The following is a 20,006-nucleotide window of genomic DNA, read 5'->3' on the forward strand; positions in this document are numbered from 1 at the left end:
TGCAATACTTAGTTCAGGCTAAGATTAAGAAACTGAAAAATACATGGTTTTCTTAATTACATGTTACTGTTGGTGAAAAGGCCTTCCTTTTTATTTTTTTGTAATGATCATCTTATTTTTAATATAATTTGTATAGCTTGAACTTAATCATTTATAGATATTGTGGCAGCCTGATTCCTTCAATAAATTATAAATGCAGGTTTCATTACTTAATTACATGTTATAACCATTTGACTTTAGACCTTTAAGCTGACAGTTAGGTTTTTGAAATCTGCAATCTTCTCAGACATGCAGATTGATATTAAGAATTGTGATTGCTGTAAATGCTCCCTCGATCATGTTGATGATCAAGCTACAGCAATCCCACCTGCAAATGCTCTCTTGCTTCTGCGTTGTCGATCCGCTCCTCGTAAGAGCTAGTTAGAAGAAGCTGATAGGGCCGGAGAGGACGAGGAAGATCAAGGAGACAAACAAGAGTGCAAGAGGAAAGACGAGGAAAAAAGAAAAAAATTAGGTCTTTAATGGAAAAGGAAAACAGGAAGGTGAAAGAGAGCTTAGTAGTGATGAAATATGACCCTGATTTCTACGACATTTCATGTAATATAGCCCAAGAGACCTGGCTTGTTGGTGGAATGAAAGATCATTTATATCGAAGCTGAAGGTGGAAGAGATTATTATATTATATTATATTATTATCCTTGGTGACTACTCTGTTTTCTTCATAGTTTCACTTTATAAATACTTCTTTGTGCTTTAGTTTTTTAACCCTTTCATCGGGGGACTGGAAATTCTAAACCTTATATATATAAGACTTCGAAAATTTATCGAATAATATCCAAAAACTATAAAATAAAGATCATTTTATTAAAATAAATCTAAAACCCTAAATTTAAAATTAGTAGAAAAATGAAAAATTAAATCAAACTGAATTATTATACATAATGTAAAAAAGTTAAAAGACCTTACCCCTAAGCATTAATGAAGTTTCTTCAATAGTGGCCTTTGCTTTAAAAAAGATTACCCCTAAGCATCGTTCCCTCTTTCCAAAATGGTTTGGTCATTTTTAGTGTAATCTTTTTTAGAAAGCTTTCTTCTGAACCATTTAACCTTATGCAAATTGATGAAAGAAACAGTGCATTTCTAAATTTGTGCATACTTAATTAATCCATTTTATTTATTCAAATTTTATTTTATTTTTTTGCTTTAATTCACAATTAATTTACTTATATTTGATTCATCCTTTGACTTGGTCTATCATGCTTGAAAGAAGGGCGAAATGGAAGGAAGCTATTAGGATGGTGTCTGAATATTTAGATCAAATTGTAGAATTTTTATTCTGTAAAGCAACCGAATAAACAAGTTTACTGAACATTGCCATTCATTCCATCATATATAACACAATATATAAACAATATCTAATCAAGAACAAGTGCATGGAGTTTAAACATTACAAGTTTCAGTTTGCCTCTAATATGCATTTCACGGTTCACAAGTTGTAACAAAGAGATCATTCGAAGGGGAATTTTCAAGGATGTTTGGCCACAAAGAAACTCTTCGCACACTTCTTTCATCGTTGGTTGAGACTTGGGTTATGGATTTAGGGAAGCGAATACCAAAGTAGCAATGCGAACAAGATTTTGTGCAACTAATTGGCTTGTCGGAAGTGGTAAACAGTCGTCTAGCACATCAATCAGCCTCGTATTTACCAAAGAAGTTGGTGATGACAACCATGATAACTCTTCTTCAGGATGCTCTCCCATAACGTTTCCAGTGCCACCACTTTAAAACTATAGACATCACATTTTTTGCTGACAACCATCGTATAGGCAAGTTCTGCATACGAAAAACGAGATAAAAAGAAAATCATTTATATTTTCAATTAATTTTATAAATTCGGAAGAAAATGTCTTCAAACGAAGCAAAGAAAATCACCTGGAGCTACATAACCACATGTGCCCACAATAATGGTCTGATTGGATGATTCAAGATCCAACATTTTAGCAGTCCCAAAGTCAGCTACAAATGCCTCAAAGCTCGAGTTTAAAAGAACATTGTTACTTGATACGTCTCGATGAACTATTGGAGGGCTGCAATCATAGTGCAAGTAAGACAAAGCATGCGCTATGCCCTTGATGATCTCCACTCTTTTTGTCCAATCCATTTCCATAGCTTCCACTTCATCTCTTAGGTTGCAGAACAAACTCCCTCTTTCCATGTACTCATAGATCAAAAACATGGACCGTCGGTGTAGACAAAACCCATGAAGCTTTACGATGCTTCGATGTCGTATTTCTGTTAGAAACTTGATCTCATTCCTGAAGCTCTTGTCAAAGGCTGGATTTTCAGCTTCTAAACGATGAAGTTTCTTCAAGGCAACTACTTTACCACAAGGTAGTTGTGCTCTGTAAACACTTCCATCACCACCAACTCCTATACAGTATCGAAAGTCGAAATCCTCTGTTTCTGCAACAATATCCTCGTATGCTATCTTTCCATCATAGTTCCATATGGAACACAAATCCCCATTCTTCGTCGGTTGTACACCGACACGGTTATTCTTGAGCTTAAATCGTGAAAATAGAAAATATCCGAAAATGGAGAATGTGAAGAAGATGGCAATAGGGAGGAATATGTTGATATAGTAAAGAATTGTACTGCTGTTGGCTTTGTTGGTTACTGGAGAAGGACACATATAGGGTGATAGATGACTATTGCCTTCAAATGGATCGGTAGAAATCTTGTTACAGTTAATTCCAGCATGATAATGCGAAGCTTAGTGGCAAACAAGATACGGACACTACCTGAGAGTTGCTTGAAGCTGAGGTTTAAACTTGATAGGTGAAAAAGCCTACCAATTTCTTCAGGGATAGGACCTTCTAATAGATTTGAATCAAGTTCTAAGGTATCCGAATTGGATAAATTGCCAAAACAAGATGGGATTAAACCACTGATTTGATTTTTGCCAAGGTCAATATATTCCAAATTTGTCAAACGACACAAAGCTGGGGGGATACGACCAGAAAAACTATTATTAATGATGCTTAAAATCTTGATGTTCTTCGAATTTTCAATATTCCAAGGGATGGAACCTTCAAGCTGGTTATTACCAAGGGACAAAATTTCCATATTAGTTAATTGGTACAAGGAAAAAGGTATTGAACCAACCAGTCTGTTGTCGAAGAGATCAAAAATCAGTTTGATAAGAATCCAACTTCAGATGGAATAGATCCATTAATTTTGTTTTCCAATAGACCCAAATATTTGAGATTTATTAACTGACCCAAAGCAGAAGGGATTAGACCCACAATTCCACAACCATTTAGGCTCAAAGTCTCAAGACCCCTCAAATTCCACAAATTTTGGGGGATTGTATTCTTACCATCATCAAACTGATACCTATCCAAAAGTAGATGCCTAAGGTCGGTCAAAAGCCCAAGGAACGGTGGAATGTTTCCACTAAGACCGGTTCTACTCAAATTTAAACTGACAAGGTTCACTAGATTCACTAGTTGTGGAGGGATGGAGCCGTTAATGTTATAATTATAGGAAATGTCAAGGAATTCTAATTGGGTTAGGTTTCCTAGAGGAGGAGGTAACTCACCGGAAAAACCACAAAAGGAAAGGTCAAGGTGCTTCAATGCTGATAGATAACCTCTCTGATACAGGATTTTTCCACTAAGTTGACGATGACTAAGATCAAGAAGGACAAGATTTGGAAACGAAGAGAAATTCAATTTCCCAAATCTATCTCCAACCTTGATAAGGAACGCATAAGATAAGTTAATTTGGATGATGCTTCGAGCAGTGTTGCATGATATACCTGGCCACTGGCAACGTTCTGAAGCATTGTTGCTATAGTTACTCCACCACCCACTTTCTACCATAGCTATGGCTTCGGACGCCAAAGGCGATGGATCTACTACTGTCATAGTTCTGGCAATGGAAATTAGAAAGATGGTAGTTTGCAGTATCCCTCAGATAAAGGAAATTGGTCAAATAGGCCGTTGACCTATACATAAAAAAGGATATATCAATAGTTAAAGAAGGGTTTAATGCTATTTTTGGTGCTCGAACTTTTTCAAAAAAATTAATTAAACCTATACGAACTTTTTGCACCCAATTGAGCCACTAAACTAATAAAATTGACCAAATAGACCCTTTGAATAATGTTGACCATTGCAATGTTGACATAATCATTAACGACGCTAACATGATGCTTCATGTCAGTGATAGTTGTTGATGTGCCAGTACCATTTCAACTACATGTCAACAAAAATAAAAAAAAATATTTTAAAAAATAAAAATTAAAAGGAATATTTAATTTTTAAAAGGAATAGTTGCTGATGTTGCAGTACCAAGTTCATTCGTTTTGAAGCTTAAAATTTTTTTAAATTAAAAAAATATTTAAAAAAAATTAATTTTTTAAAATTTTATAAATTAGTAAAAAAATATTCAAAATTATAAAAATATTAAATAAAATTCAAAAAATTAAAAATTAATAAAAACCATTTACAAGTTAAGTCTATGTCTAGATTCATTCAAGACAATTTTTTTCTAAATTATACGAAGCTTAAAAATATTAAAAATTAATCCTTTTTTTTTAAATTGATATGTGTATTAATGTTCTAATTCTATTGGTACATTTTAGGATGTATAAAAATTAAATAAATATTTTAATTTGAATGTGCTTGATATGGAAGAAAAGTGAGAGGAAAGAATCATTTTCCATCGTAATGTATAAAAACCGATACTTCCAAATTGGAATGATGAAAAGAAAGAAAATGAGAGAGAGGTGTATATTAGTTCAAAATTATGCATTTTTAAATGTTTATTTTCTTTCATTTCAATTTTTAACTCTACCAAGCAATAAATCTTAATGTGCTTGATATGGAAAAAAACAAATGTTGGAATTTGTGCTGGCTCCATTTTGACCCCTTTGGTTGCTTTTTAAGTTTGGATGTTACCTAGCCCAGATCTGTGTAATCACACTTCCATTACATAAGTGGAGAGATTGTTTAATGAATTATAGTTAGTTAAGGTAAATTCTTAATGTATTGGTTGCATTTTGTTGCTTTAATTCACCATTAATTTACTTATATTTTATTTATCTAAGAAGCACGAAATTGAAGGAAGCTATTAGGATGGTGTTTGGATATTTGGATCAAATTGTCGAATTTATGTTATGTAAAACAATCAAATAAACAAATTTATTGAACATTGCAATTCATTCCACCATATATAACACAGGATATGGTTTACAAACAAATCATCAAAGCATGATAAACAATATCTAATCAAGAACAGCCACATGGAGTTTAAACATTACAAGTTCCAGTTTTGCCTCCAATATGCATTTCACAGTTCACAAGTTGTAACAAAGAGATCATCCGAAGGGGAACTCCCAAGGATGTTTGACCACAAAGAAACTCTTCGCACACTTTTTTCATCGTTGGTCGAGACTTAGGTTGCGGATTTAGGCAGGCGAATGCCAAAGTAGCAATGCGAACAAGATTTTGTGCAACTAATTGACTTGTCGGAAGTGGTAAACGGTTGTCTAGCACATCAATCAGCCTCATATTTACCAAAGAAGTTGGTGATGACAACCATGATAACAATTCTTCGGGATGCTTTCCCATTAACGTTTCCAGTGCTACCACTCCAAAACTATAGACATCACATTTTTCGGTGACAACCAACGTATATGCAAGTTCTGCTTACCAAAAACCAGATAAAAAAGAAAATCATTTATATGTTCAATTAATTTTATAAATTCCAAAGAAAATGTCATCAAACGAAGCAAAGAAAACCACCTGGAGCTACATAACCACATGTGCCCACAATAATGGTCTGATTGGATGATTCAAGATCCAACATTTTAGCAGTCCCAAAGTCAGCTACAAAGGCCTCAAAGCTCGAGTTTAAAAGAACATTGTTACTTGATATGTCTCGATGAACTATTGGAGGGCTGCAATCATAGTGCAAGTAAGACAAAGCATGCGCTATGCCCTTGATGATCTCCACTCTTTTTGTCCAATCCATTTCCACAGCTTCCACTTCATCTCTTAGGTTGCAGAACAAACTCCCTTTTTCCATGTACTCGTAGATCAAAAACATGGACCGTCGGTGTAGACAAAACCCATGAAGCTTTACGATGCTTCGATGTCGTATTTCTGTTAGAAACTTGATCTCATTCCTGAAGCTCTTGTCAAAGGCTGGATTTTCAGCTTCTAAACGATGAAGTTTCTTCAAGGCAACTACTTTACCACAAGGTAGTTGTGCTCTGTAAACACTTCCATAACCACCAACTCCTATACTGTTGGTGCAAGAGGCAGCAGCAAGCTGTTTCTAGTCTTGCTTGTGTAGTAAGCCTCGAGGCTTGGTGAAGAAGCAAACTCGGAAGCAGAAAAAATAGAAAGATGAAGCTAGCAAGTGAAAACAGAAAAGAGAGAAAGAGATTGAATGAAAATGAGCTGATATTTTTCATTAACCCATGAACAAGGCATTAAGCCATTACATATATCAGTCAATAAGTGAAATAAGCAAGTAATCACCTACTAACATACCTAACACCACTAAAATGCCTAGTAACTTGGTAAACTTGATTGAAAAAACAAAAAGCTTCTACCTAAGCTTGTCATTCAGCACCTAATTACATCAAAATGCAGCTACCAACTAAGTTTGATCCTAACTAAATACAAAACATTCAATTAAGGAAACCAAATGAATAGCTTCAGCTTGCTGCATCAATTTGCTGTTGAAGCACGTTCCTTGCATGGCCACCTTTGCTGCTACATGGGAGCTGACTTCAACACTCCTCCTCAGCTTCTATGCAGCAGACTCCTAGCTTCCTCTTCAGGCTTAGAAATCTTGATACACCAAGAGGCTTTGTGAAGATATCGGCAATCTGATTTTCAGAACTGCAATGGATTAGCTCGATTTCTAGAGCTTGTTCCATTTCTCTTATCACATGGAGTTTGATGTTGAAGTGTTTTGTCCTGCCATGAAAGACAGGATTTTTAGCAATAGCAACTGCTGACTTGTTGTCACAATGTATCACAGTTGCTTCATTCTGCTGTAGATTCAAGTCACTCAAATTTTTCTCAGCCACATAGCTTGATTAACAGCATTGGCAGCTGCTACATACTCTGCTTCTGCTGTCGATTGAGCCACCATTGTTTGTTTTCTTGAGCTCCAACAAATCATAGCTGAGCCAAGTGTAAAAGCATAGCCAGAAGTGCTCTTCATGTCATCCTTTGAACCAGCCCAATCGCTATCAGTGTAGCCAATCAGTTTCAACTCTTCAGCCTTTCTAAACTGTATTCCATGGTTTAAGGTACCTTTAATGTATCTTAGCACCCTTTTCCCAGCCTTGTAATGTTGCTGGTTACAGCAGTGCATGAACCTTGATAGCATGCTTACAGCAAACAGAATGTCAGGTCTTGTTGCTGTCAAATACAATAAACACCCAACAAGGCTTCTGTAATCTGTTTCACAGACAGATTCATGTTCCTCCTGGCTCGATAGCTTTATGCCAATAGCCATTGGTGTGCTCACTGGTTTACAATTCTCCATTGAGAATTTAGCCAGCACTTTCAAGGCAAATGTCTTTTGTTTCAAGAAGATTCATCCTTCTATTTGATTGACTTCCATTCCTAGGAAATATGTCATCAATCCCAGGTCTGACATCTCAAACATTTCCTTCATTCTTGCTTTGAAATCAACCATCATAAGCTTGTCTCCTCCAGTCACTAGAAGATCATCAACATATAGTGACACAATAAGCTGTGTTTCAGCTCCATTCCTCTTAACATAGAGTGTTGGCTCACTAGCACTCCTTTCAAATCCCAAACTGACCAAATATGAGTCAATTCGAGCATACCAGGCTCGAGGGGCCTGTTTTAGGCCATACAAGGCCTTTCTTAGCCTATACACCAAATGTTCCTTACCAGGCACTATAAAACCTGGGGGTTGCTCGATGTATATCTCTTCTTCTAGAAATCCATTGAGGAATGCAGACTTGACATCCATTTGGTGGATTGTCCACTGGTTCTGAGCAGCAACTGCAATCAGCAATCTGATTGTATCGAGTCTGGCTACTGGAGCAAATGTTTCCATGTAGTCCAGACCATACCTTTGACTGAAGCCCTTTACAACTAGCCTGGCCTTTAGCTTGTTTAAGCTTCCATCTGCATTGTGCTTCACTCGATAGACCCATTTTACACCGATAGTCTTTCTGTTGGCAGGCTTTTCAACCAACTCCCATGTCTGATTCTTTACAATCATGTTGATTTCATCAACCATAGCTTGTTTCCAACCTTCATCTGCCTCAGCCTCTTCAAAACTGCTAGGTTCTGCTGTTGCAACCTGTGCCCTTTCATAAATATCTTCTAGGGGCCTTGTGCCTCTCACAGGCACATCATCAACATCCATTTCAGGTCCTAGCTGCTCAAGTTCAACTTGATTAGGCACTAGGTCTTCTGAAACTGCTTCTGGCTCATTTTTCTCCCAATTCCAGCAGGCTTTCTCATCAAAGATGACATCTCTGCTCACTTGGACTTTGTTTATCATGGGATCCAGAACCCTGTAGCCCTTTTTGACTGAGCTGTAGCCTACTAGAACACCTGGTTGAGCCCTTTTAGAGAGCTTGTCTCTCTTTGCTGCTGGTATTTGTGCATAACACAGGCAACCAAACACCTTCAGGTGTGCCAAGGAAGGCTTGAAACCAAACCAAGCCTCGAAAGGTGTCTCGGATGCAAGAGCTTTAGTAGGAAGCCTGTTCTGAAGGTAAACAGCAGTATTTACTGCCTCAGCCCACATGGTCTTGGGCAGTTTCTTCTCAAACAGCAGACATCTGGCCATATCCATCAGACTTCTATTCTTTCTTTCAGCTACCCCATTCTGCTGAGGTGTGTAGACATTTGTAAGCTGATGTTTGATACCAGCATCATTGCAAATGGCTTGAAACTGAGCTGAAGTGTACTCAGTGCCATTGTCTGTCCTTATCGATTTCAGCTTGCAACCTGTTTCTGTTTCTACAGCATTTTTAAACTTCACAAACACTTGAGCTACCTCATACTTGTGTTTTAAAAAGAAAATCCAGCAAAACCTTGTAAGATCATCAATGAAGAGGATGAAATACCTGTTTTTGCTGAGTGATTCAGTCCTCATCGGGCCACATACATCAGAGTGCACCAGCTGCAGTCTTTCAGTAGCTCTCCAAGCTGAATTTGTAGGAAATGGCAGTCTTGCCTGTTTCCCCATTTGGCAGACTTCACACACATCATCATGCTCCACTGAGCTGGTGAAGTTCTCTGCCATGCCCTTTTTGGCCAATCGAGCCATTGATCTGAAGTTGGCATGTCCAAGCCTTTGATGCCAAAGCTTGGAGTCTTCAACAGAGGCTGTGTATGCTGAGTTTGAGTCATTTGCCCAGTGAACCTCAAAGCATTTATCAGTCATTGTGACTGTCATAAGGCTTGATCCACTTGGATCAGTAATGTGGCATTGTTTATCCTTGAACACAACAGAATAACCTTTCTCGAGCAGTTGAGCTATGCTGAGAAGGTTTCTGTCAATCTGAGGTACCAACAGCACATTTGGAATGATCTTATTGCCTGTGGGAGTACATATCAGCACTTCTCCTCTTCCTTCAGCCCTTATAAACTGACCATTTCCAACCTTGACCTTGGTCTTATAACTTCTGTCCAAGGTTTTAAACAAGGAGGCATTTGGTGACATGTGGTTAGTGCAACCACTGTCCAGCAACCAGCCTTTGGAGCATTTCTTCTCAGAAGCTACACAAGAAACAGCAAAGACCTGTTCTTCTTGGTCACTACTGTCCTCAGCTACTCGAGCTTCAACCTTTGACTGCTGAAGTTGATTCTGCCTTGGCTTGCTTCTGTTTTTGCAGACCCTTTCAACATGGCCCTTCTTCTTGCAGTGTTGGCATACTGCATCTGGCCTAAACCAGCATCTGTCTTCTGGATGGCCAGGCTTCTTGCAATATCTGCAGGGCTGGTCATTGCTCCTTGCAGCATCAGGCTTAGGCCTGTTCTTCCAAGGCTTTTTGCCTCGTTGAGCATTAGTGCTCGAGGTTTCTCTGGCCTTGGCTTGAAATGCACCTTCTTGGTGATCTTCAGCTCTGCTAGCTCTCCTTTGTTCCTGAGCATAGAAGGTGTTGATTAACTCAGTCAAAGAGATGCTAGCAAGGTCTCTTGAGTCCTCTAGGGAGGATATTTTGGCCTCATATCTCTCAGGCAAAGTGGAGAGGACTTTCTCCACAATTCTTGCCTCATCAAAGTGCTCACCTAGGAGCCTTATGCTGTTAACCACTGCCATAATTCTATCTGAGTACTGCTTCACTGTTTCTTCTTCCTTCATCTTTAAATTCTCGAAATCCCTTCTCAAGTTTAACAGCTGCTGTTGCCTTGTTCTCTCAGTGCCTTGAAACTCCTCCTTAAGCTTATCCCAGGCCTGTTTTGGAGTCTCACAGGCCATGATTCTGGTGAAGATGACATCTGACACACAGTTCTGGATGCAGGACATGGCTTTGTGCCTCTTGGTCCTCTCATCAGCATGTTGCCTAATCTGAGCTACTGTGGGATTAGCCCTCAGTGGTGCTGGCTCAGTATCTGTGTTGACAACTTCCCACAGATCGAAGGCCTGTAGGTAAGTCTTCATCTTGACCAGCCATATGTGAAAGCCTTCTCCATTGAAGACTGGTGGGGCTGCTGGTGAAAAACCTGAAGAAGCCATCAAGTTCCTTGTTTTGAAGCAACAGGTCCACTAAGACAAGAGCTCTCGATACCAATTGTTGGTGCAAGAGGCAGCAGCAAGCTGTTTCTAGTCTTGCTTGTGTAGTAAGCCTCGAGGCTTGGTGAAGAAGCAAACTCGGAAGCAGAAAAAACAGAAAGATGAAGCTAGCAAGTGAAAACAGAAAAGAGAGAAAGAGATTGAATGAAAATGAGCTGATATTTTTCATTAACCCATGAACAAGGCATTAAGCCATTACATATATCAGTCAATAAGTGAAATAAGCAAGTAATCACCTACTAACATACCTAACACCACTAAAATGCCTAGTAACTTGGTAAACTTGATTGAAAAAACAAAAAGCTTCTACCTAAGCTTGTCATTCAGCACCTAATTACATCAAAATGCAGCTACCAACTAAGTTTGATCCTAACTAAATACAAAACATTCAATTAAGGAAACCAAATGAATAGCTTCAGCTTGCTGCATCAATTTGCTGTTGAAGCACGTTCCTTGCATGGCCACCTTTGCTGCTACATGGGAGTTGACTTCAACATATACAGTATCGAAAGTCGAAATCCTCTGTTGCTGCAACAATATCCTCGTATGCTATCTTTCCATCATAGTTCCATATGGAACACAAATCCCCATTCTTCGTCGGTTGTACACCGACACTGTTATTCTTGGGCGTAAATCGTGAAAATAGAAAATATCCCAAAATGGAGAATGCGAAGAAGATGGCAATAGGGAGGAATATTTTGATATAGTAAAGAATTGTACTGCTGTTGGCTTTGTTAGTTACTGGAGAAGTACACATATAGGGTGATAGACGACTATTGCCTTCAAATGGATCGGGTGAAATCTTGTTACAGTTATTTCCAGCATCGATAATACGAAGCTTAGTGGCAGACAAGATAGGGACACTACCTGAGAGTTGGTTGAAGCTGAGGTTTAAATTTGATAGGTGAAAAAGCCTACCGATTTCTTCAGGGATAGGACCTTTTAATAGATTTGAATCAAGTTCTAAGTTATACAAATTGGATAAGTTGCCAATACAAGATGGGATTGAACCACTCAATTTGTTTTGGGAGAGGCTTAATGAAGTTAAATTTGCTAAATCCCCAATCTCTTCGGGAATAAGACCTTCTAATAGATTTGAATCAAGATACAAATAGCGCAAGTTAAACAACTTACCAAGACAAGAAGGGATTGAACCACTGATTTGATTTTTGTGAAGGTAAATAGATTCCAGTTTTGTCAAACGACACAAAGCTAGGGGGATATGACCAGTAAAACTATTATTAGTGATGCTTAAAACCATGATGTTCATCAACTTTTCAATATTCTGAGGAATGGAACCTTCAAGCTGGTTATTATCAAGGTACAAAATTTCCAAATTGGTTAATTGGTACAAGGAAAAAGGTATTGAACCAACCAGTCTGTTGTCGTAGACATCAAAATAAGTTAAGTTTGATAAGAATCCAACTTCAGATGGAATAGATCCATTAATTTTGTTGCCCCAAAGAATTAAAGATTTGAGATTTAATAACTGACCCAAAGCAGAAGGGATTGGACCAACAATTCCACAACGAATTAGACTTAAAGTCTCAAGACCCCTCAAATTCCACAAATTTTGAGGAATTGTATTATTACCATCATCAAATTGATACCCATCCAAAAGTAGATGCCTAAGGTTGGTCAATAGCCCAAGAAACGGTGGAATGATTCCACTAAGACTGGTCCTACTCAAATTTAAACTGACAAGGTTCACTAGATTCCCTAGTTGTGGAGGGATGGAACCGTAAATATTATAATTATAGGAAATGTCAAGGTACTCTAATTGGGTTAGGTTTCCTAGAGAAGGAGGTAACTCACCGGATAAACCACAATTGGACAAGTCAAGGTGCTTCAATGCTGATAGATTACCTATCTGATGCGGGATTTTTCCACCAAGTTGACGATCACTAAGATCAAGAAGGACAAGATTTGGAAATGAAGAGAAATTCAATTTCCCGAATCTATCTCCAACCTCAATAATGAACTCATAAGATAAGTTAATCTGAATGACGCTTCCAGCAGTGTTGCATGATATACCTGGCCACTGGCAACGTTCTGAAGCATTGTTGCTATAGTTGCACCACCACCCACTTTCTTCCATAGCTATGGCTTCGGACGCCACAGGCGATGGATCTGCCATTGTCACAGTTCTAGCAATGGAAATTAGAAAGATGGTAGCTTGTAATATCCCTAAAATAATGGAAAAGGTTGAGGATGAGGCCATGTTTAATTAGCTGAGCTTAATTATCTGCTAAAGGTTCAGTTGTATCATGTCATAGTTTCTGGTAATGAATTTATACATGTTCATTTCATTGTAGGACTAAAGGTCACGTTTTTATCTTTCTTTTTGTAAGGTGAAAGTTGATGGAAACAAGCAGGGCACATTGACTACTGTTGTTGGCATAGAAAGAAAAACATATAAAGTATGGAAACCCAGTAAAGTAGGTTGAAAAGCATTCATCATTCATCACGTTTTGTTTTCTATATCTATAGTATTAGTATGTTGCAACAAATAGGAAAGTATTCAACACAAGGATCAGCTTTTGCCTCCTTTAATTAAAGGTGTATGTAAACAAAGATTGTATATAATCGGTACTCATCACCATTGAAGTGCGGATTTTTCCACAAAAGATTTTGAAACCAAAAACTTTGGCTCAATCGTTTATAATATTGTCTTCTTTCACATCTGAAATTTAATTTATTGAGGATATATATTAGTTCTAACGACGTGGAATTATAAAATTATAATAGGCTAAATTAATATTATATTTTTCAATAAATTTAATTAAAATCATTTTCATTATGTTATATAACTTTTTATTTGATTAATAATTTATATAGATTTTTACAATTGTAATTATAAAATTTATTTATATGTGTTATAGTTGTGTGACCCGAATCTTTGTTAAAAAAATATAGTGCTAAAACTAATGGTTTCACTTTAAAAAGGCAAATCAACAAAACAAAAATCAACTAAGTTTATCTCAAAATGTCACAACACTTCTTAAAATGGACTCTTAAGTTAACTCGACTTAATAATCTAACATTTTGTTAATTTCAAGGCAGTTACATTAAGTTTTCTAAAAGTTGGTAAAAAAACGTTTTCAAATCTAATTGGTTCTATGAGGCCATTTCGGTGACTAATATAATCTTCAAAATTTGGCCATAACATAAAAGCGAGTTAAGAAGGTTACGGTTGACTACCTTAAGATCAGCCTTTTATCCCTCACTTATAATAGTATTACTGGTCATATTCCTCTAACTTTGTGTCATTTGATGAAACTGGAGAACATTTCGGTCTCACTAAAATCTGCAATTGTGCTTAATACTCGATGTCTATTTAATATATTGACATTGTTTTTTCGCATAGAAAGAATTCTTTTGTTATCATATATGATATATGGCGTAAAACGTGTCTAATTAGACGAGTCTACGAAACAATTAATCATGTTTTGTTTGTCTCTAACAACTAAAAAAGTAAGTTGGCAAACAAGTGAAAAAGCATTCATCACTTTGCTTGGATGTTTTCCGATTATTATTGAAAGAAGGTTTCTGAGTGGTTTCCCATCACAAAACCCCACACGTAAAGTTAGTCATTTTACACTACTCTTAATTCTTACTTTAAGATGAAAATGCAGCAGCTGGTCCACAAATATCTTGGGAACAACTTTGATATTGTTTATTCTGCACCTCACAGCATACAAGACGCTCAACTGTGGGTGGAGGAAGCAATCAAACAAGCCAAAGAAGAAGAGGAAGCAATAACACACTATCAAAGAAAAATGAATAATATATATTATAAAAATATTTACAAAGTACAAAATAGAAATTACAACTATTTTTGCAAGTGAAAAACTTGAAATTCATTTCTTTATCAATCACCCAAAAAAGAAAAAAAAAAGAAAGAAAAGAAAAGAATGTGTTTTTGTGGATTTGATTATTTGATGACCGACGTTTAATAATTATTTAAAAAAAACCATTTGATTAATATGAATTTAATAATTTTATAAGAAAAGTAAATAAGGTCTTAGTTTCTTTTATTTTGTATTAACTCAATTCAATTATAGGTATATAGTGTTTTAAATATATTAAAAATTATATATTTTAAAATATTCGATTATATATTTTAACCTAAATAATTAACTCATAAGATAAGTTAATCTGGATGATGCTTCCAGCGGCGTTGCATGATATACCTGGCCACTGGCAACGTTCTGAAGCATTGTTGCTATAGTTACTCCACCACCCACTTTCTACCATAGCTATGGCTTCGGACGCCAAAGGCGATGAATCTGCTACTGTCACAGTTCTGGCAATGGAAATTAGAAAGTTGGTAGCCTGCAACATCCCTAAAATAATGGAAAAGGTTGAGGATGAGGCCATGTTGAATTACCTAAGCTTAATTGTTTGCTAAAGGTTCAGTAGTAGCATATATGTTATAGTTTCCAAAGAGAAGAATTTAAGGAAAGTGATTATAGGAGTCAAGGTCTTGTTGCAATTGTTGTAGGGGCCAGTTGTTATCATTGCTTCAGTCGATGTCATGTAATTTACTTCATGTGTTGTGCTTTCTTTTTCATGGAAATTTCTATGTTGTTAGTATCAATAAGATATAATAAAAGGATAGAATCTTTGCTTTTTTGTTTCTGATGGTCCATATTTCTATATAATAGATAATAATAAATAAGCATTATCCTTATAGTATTATATACGAGACATTAGAGTATAAATTAATTGTGGCCCAAGCCTTTTCTATTATTTTGTTGACTTACTTTTTCATTAAGTGCCTAATTATGACTCAAGGGAATTGTTGGTTCAGTCGTGATGGTATTTATTTTTCAAAGACTTGGGTTTTAACGTCCCCTTTACTTTAAATATTGTCTTCAGTTTCTATCTAAGAAATTTCTCACCCATTAAGATCCAAAAAGTGGGGACTTCAAAGAAATTAATGGTACTTTTTCTGTTGACAGATTTTAATGAAATTATATCTATGCTTGTTTAATATATTTTATTAAATTGGTGTTATAAGTTAATTTAATATTAATTTAGTCGGAAAAACTAGTTAAAATTCAAATTTTCATAAAACTAACAAATATCAATATAAGGTTATAGGGCGAAAAACACATTAGTGTTTATAGAAATACTCCCTATATTGGTAGTATAAATAATAATCCTTAGACTTGACACACAGGCTCTCCTTATATGTTGGCCGTCATACTTTGATTCATTACCAAATGGATCCGTATTGATAGATGCTTAAAGTAGGATGTTTTAGGTATGATATGACATATGAAGGTGATGAAGTGGTTCAGAAAGGACTCATCACCTCAAGGGATACGAGGGAACATATCTTTTGTATAGCTGCAAGTCCTTAATGAAGGCAGATAATCAGGGTTAATAATTCAACATAATTAGAAATTTAATTGAAATAGAATATATTTATTACCAACATAATTAGATGTTTAATGGGTCACACACCATAATAAAATTTAGAAATTAAAACGAGAGGGGCTAAAGTAAATAATTCAATAAATATGAAAGATTTATGTGGTAATTAACCAAAAGTTGGTTAAAACCCTCCTCTATTTATTCCTCACTTAACCGCACACTACATAGGTTAACTAGTCTAAGGGGTTTGTTCTCATAAATTATTTAAATTGTTACATGTTTTTTAGGAAATATTATGTGGCAGATATTGATTATGCAAATGCAAAATGTTTTCTTGCAGTATATCACGGGATATAATATCATTTAAAAGAACAGAGCTAGACACAAATACTAAAGACGGCTCACAAACTCTTTATTCAAAGTTTCGAAATGTAGTTGTGAGGATATTTATTGTTCTAAAAAAATTTTCCCATATTAACAAACCACATCAATATAGTCTAAAAAACAATATTCGATCGTGCTAACTGTACTACACAATTCCATTTATAGGTGGAATTGGAATTATCAACACTTTAAATAGTACATAAAAAGACAGATCCTGATAATCTTAATGATAAAGATAAAAAATGATCTCGATAATGTTAATGATAAATATTTAGATTTTGGTTTAGACGATGAATGTTATACCCCTTGTCACATGGACATGTGTCTGCAGCATAGACAACATTAACCCTCTCAGTAAGTCTGCCTGAGAAGATGTCTCATTGGACCATCCACCAAGATCAAAGGAGCACCAGCCCTTCAGAAATGCTAGGCACTCGCTTTTTTGGTGTTAACACATCTCCGAGGCCATTAGGACCTGCATGGGCATAACAACCTTGTATTGATAGAATGAATAATAGAACGGGGCCCATCATGAATATCCTTCATGCTCGTGAATATCCTTTACACATTTGGTGGGACTGAACATTTATCCTACCACATCATGCTAATGGACAAGAGGACCTCTCTTCTAAATACCTCTCTTATAATATCCTCTTTCAACAATCAACCTATCCTCTTGTTCATTTTCGGCTCTCAGCCTATTTAAGTGAATCGGCCTCCAGAAAACCACCACTCACTCAGCCTTACGTCCTCCTTACTCCCCTTCATTGTAGTGCCTTGTATCAACAATGAAGAAATTGGTCAATGACTAATAGATGATGATAAGAAGTACATGTTAAATGGTAGAAAAGGAAGAACCCAACAAACATGGAATGCTATAGCAATAATAAAGTTGCATATGATGTTTATTTTCCTTATACTTTTTTATTGGTAATCGTGTTGTTGGTTACTTTCTTGGACTAAGATAAAATGATTTGATTGTAATTTATGTTACTTGTTTAGATTTTTTTTCTCAAGTATTATTGATAACTATTTATAGTAATTAATACTTTTTTAAAAATTTAAATTTTGTAATTACAATTTATACTACTAAACAAGACACAAAGAAGTACAATATAATTACACTTTATCAACCAAACGCATCTAGAAAATTATAATTCTTTGTAATTAATTGTAACACCCTAAAAATTTGTGGTTTTGAATTGTTAGAATTTGTCAAGTGATTTAATTGGTTTAAAAAGGTTAAGTTTTGTGCTTGTGTGTGAGAGGTTTTAGGTTCAAATCTTTTTGTTGATTTTTTTATTATTTTTATCCCAATTCCTTTCTTTGTTTGTCTGACTTATATTTTCTTTCCACTCAATTGTGTACAAAAATAAATCTGCTGGTTCAGTGGTAAGGTTTCATCTTACCTAAAGGTCTTGTATTTGAATCCCCGTGCGTGCAAGCGGAAAATATTTTTGATTTCTCTAGTCTGGGTCATTTAGGAGGTTGAAGTTTGAGTCAATTTTAACTACCGTACGATCTGAAAGGTGGTTACTTGGTAGTTGAGTTGGGATTTTTTTACATTTGTTTTTTTTTTAATTTTATTATTATCAAAATTTCCCCAAAATTCTCCCATTCACTCTCTCACGTCTCTCACTTTTCCCTCCCTCTTTCCACATTCTGTTTCCAATTGTTGCTAATTGATTTTTGTCATTTTCTTTTTTAGCCATCTTTCCTTATTGTTTTTCCTTTTGTTGCCTCTTTTCTTTCATTCCTTGTTCTGCTTTCTTGCTGTTTTTCTTTGTGTTGCTGGACATTTGAGATTTAGGTGCTTCTGCTTAATTTGGTAATATCTCTGATAATAGCTTTTATTTACCTTAGAAGATGTTGTTTTCGTTTTATATGGAACTATGTGTATGTAAGGTTCGATCTAATTAATGGTTTTGGTGTAATGTTAGGAGAAGTTCGTAAAATGCATGACATCCTTCCATTGAGTTAGGAGATTTTTAGGACAGTCGCTTTTGTTTTGGGTAAGTAACCGAATGTCAGAATATTGATTTCCGATTTGTTAAGATTTGTTATAAGCGGTTGTAGCCAAATTAGTGGTTTAAATTTAGTGTTTCATTACTAAAATTGATCATTTTAAATGTTGATTTTGGGTTCTAAAATTTTCGTTGTTGGATTTGCATCGAAAATCAATTAGGTGTGTAACGAAAAAATCGAAAATTTGTAAACGGCGCGAAGCCAAAAAGTGAACTGTCAATACGACATACCCGTGTGGGCCACACTGGCGTGAGACCCATTTTTCGTAAATATTTGTTAGAGTTGTATTTGAAGCGCGATTCGAAATACCCTTCACATTCATGAATATCCTTTACACATTTAGTGGGACTGAGCATTTATCCTGCCATGTCACATTAATGGACAAGAGGGTCTCTCTTATAAATACCTTTCAACAATGAAGAAGGGATTGATTTTCCAACCCTTAAAGTACTCTTAGCAACCATCTCATCTTTCAACAATCAGCCTATCCTCTTATTCCTTTCCAACTCTTCGCCTCTTTAAGTGAATCGGCCTCCACAAAACCACCCCTCACTCCGCCTTACCTCTTCCTTACTCCCTTCCATTATTGTACCTTGTATCAACAATGAAGAAATTGGTCAAGGACTAATAGTGTTAAAAGCTAGAAAAGGAATAATCCAACAAACATGGAATGCTAGAGCAATAATAAAATGTTTATTTTTCTTGTACTTTTTTATTGGTAATCGTGTTGTCGATTACTTTCTTGGACTAAGATAAAATGATTTGTTTTAATTTATGCTACTTGTTTAGATTTTTTTTTCTCAAGTATTATTGATAACTATTTATAGTAATTAATACCTTTTTTAAAATTTGTAAATGTGTAATTACAATTTATACTACTAAACAAGATAGAAGGAATTACAATATAATTACACTCTATCTGTCAAAGGCATCTAGAAAATTATAATTCTTTGTAATTACTAGGAAGTGACATTACAACCTTAATATTCACATTTTCATCTGATTCCTCGGTATCAAAATACATTCTACATGTATACATGGAAACACCCCATACATTGTGTGCCTGTACTATGCGCTAATGTAAAATTAATTAAAAAAGACATAAGAATAGTTAAAGAAGGGCTTAATGGCTTTTTTTTTCTCATCAAACATTTTCAAAAAATCAATTAAGCCCCTGTAAACTTTTTACACCCAATTGAGCCCCTAAACTAACAAATTGGTCAAATAGGCCTTTTGACTAATGTTGACCAATACATAGAAAAGGATATATCAATAGTTAAAGAAGGGCTTAATGGTATTTTTTGTCCTCGAATTCAAAAAATTTAACTAAACCCGTACGAACTTTTTGCACCCAATTGAGCCACTAAACTAAAAAAATTGGCCAAATAGGTCCTTTGACTAAT

The 20,006-nt window shown here is 35.7% G+C and overlaps 2 protein-coding genes across 2 annotated transcripts; both read right to left on the bottom strand.

Annotated features, from left to right (window-relative positions):
- Positions 1–1,360: 1,360 nt before the first annotated feature.
- LOC107892800 (MDIS1-interacting receptor like kinase 2-like) lies at positions 1,361–3,923 on the bottom strand. The gene is made up of 2 exons (XM_016817849.2): positions 1,933–3,923; positions 1,361–1,833 (listed from the first exon to the last, which is right to left on the bottom strand). The coding sequence occupies exons 1-2, from the start codon at positions 2,690–2,692 to the stop codon at positions 1,703–1,705; spliced, it is 891 nt and encodes a 296-aa protein (XP_016673338.2). The 5' UTR covers positions 2,693–3,923; the 3' UTR covers positions 1,361–1,702.
- Positions 3,924–5,315: 1,392 nt separating this feature from the next.
- Positions 5,316–13,054, bottom strand: LOC107892400 (MDIS1-interacting receptor like kinase 2). The gene is made up of 9 exons (XM_016817490.2): positions 11,306–13,054; positions 10,033–10,161; positions 9,817–9,930; positions 7,910–8,271; positions 7,723–7,849; positions 7,109–7,605; positions 6,813–6,995; positions 5,811–6,313; positions 5,316–5,710 (listed from the first exon to the last, which is right to left on the bottom strand). Exons 1-9 carry the CDS (start codon positions 13,031–13,033, stop codon positions 5,316–5,318), a joined length of 4,038 nt encoding a protein of 1,345 aa, XP_016672979.2. The 5' UTR covers positions 13,034–13,054.
- Between the last annotated feature and the right edge of the window lie 6,952 nt (positions 13,055–20,006).

Source organism: Gossypium hirsutum, chromosome D09 (assembly GCF_007990345.1).
Source record: "Gossypium hirsutum isolate 1008001.06 chromosome D09, Gossypium_hirsutum_v2.1, whole genome shotgun sequence".
Taxonomy (NCBI): domain Eukaryota; kingdom Viridiplantae; phylum Streptophyta; class Magnoliopsida; order Malvales; family Malvaceae; genus Gossypium; species Gossypium hirsutum.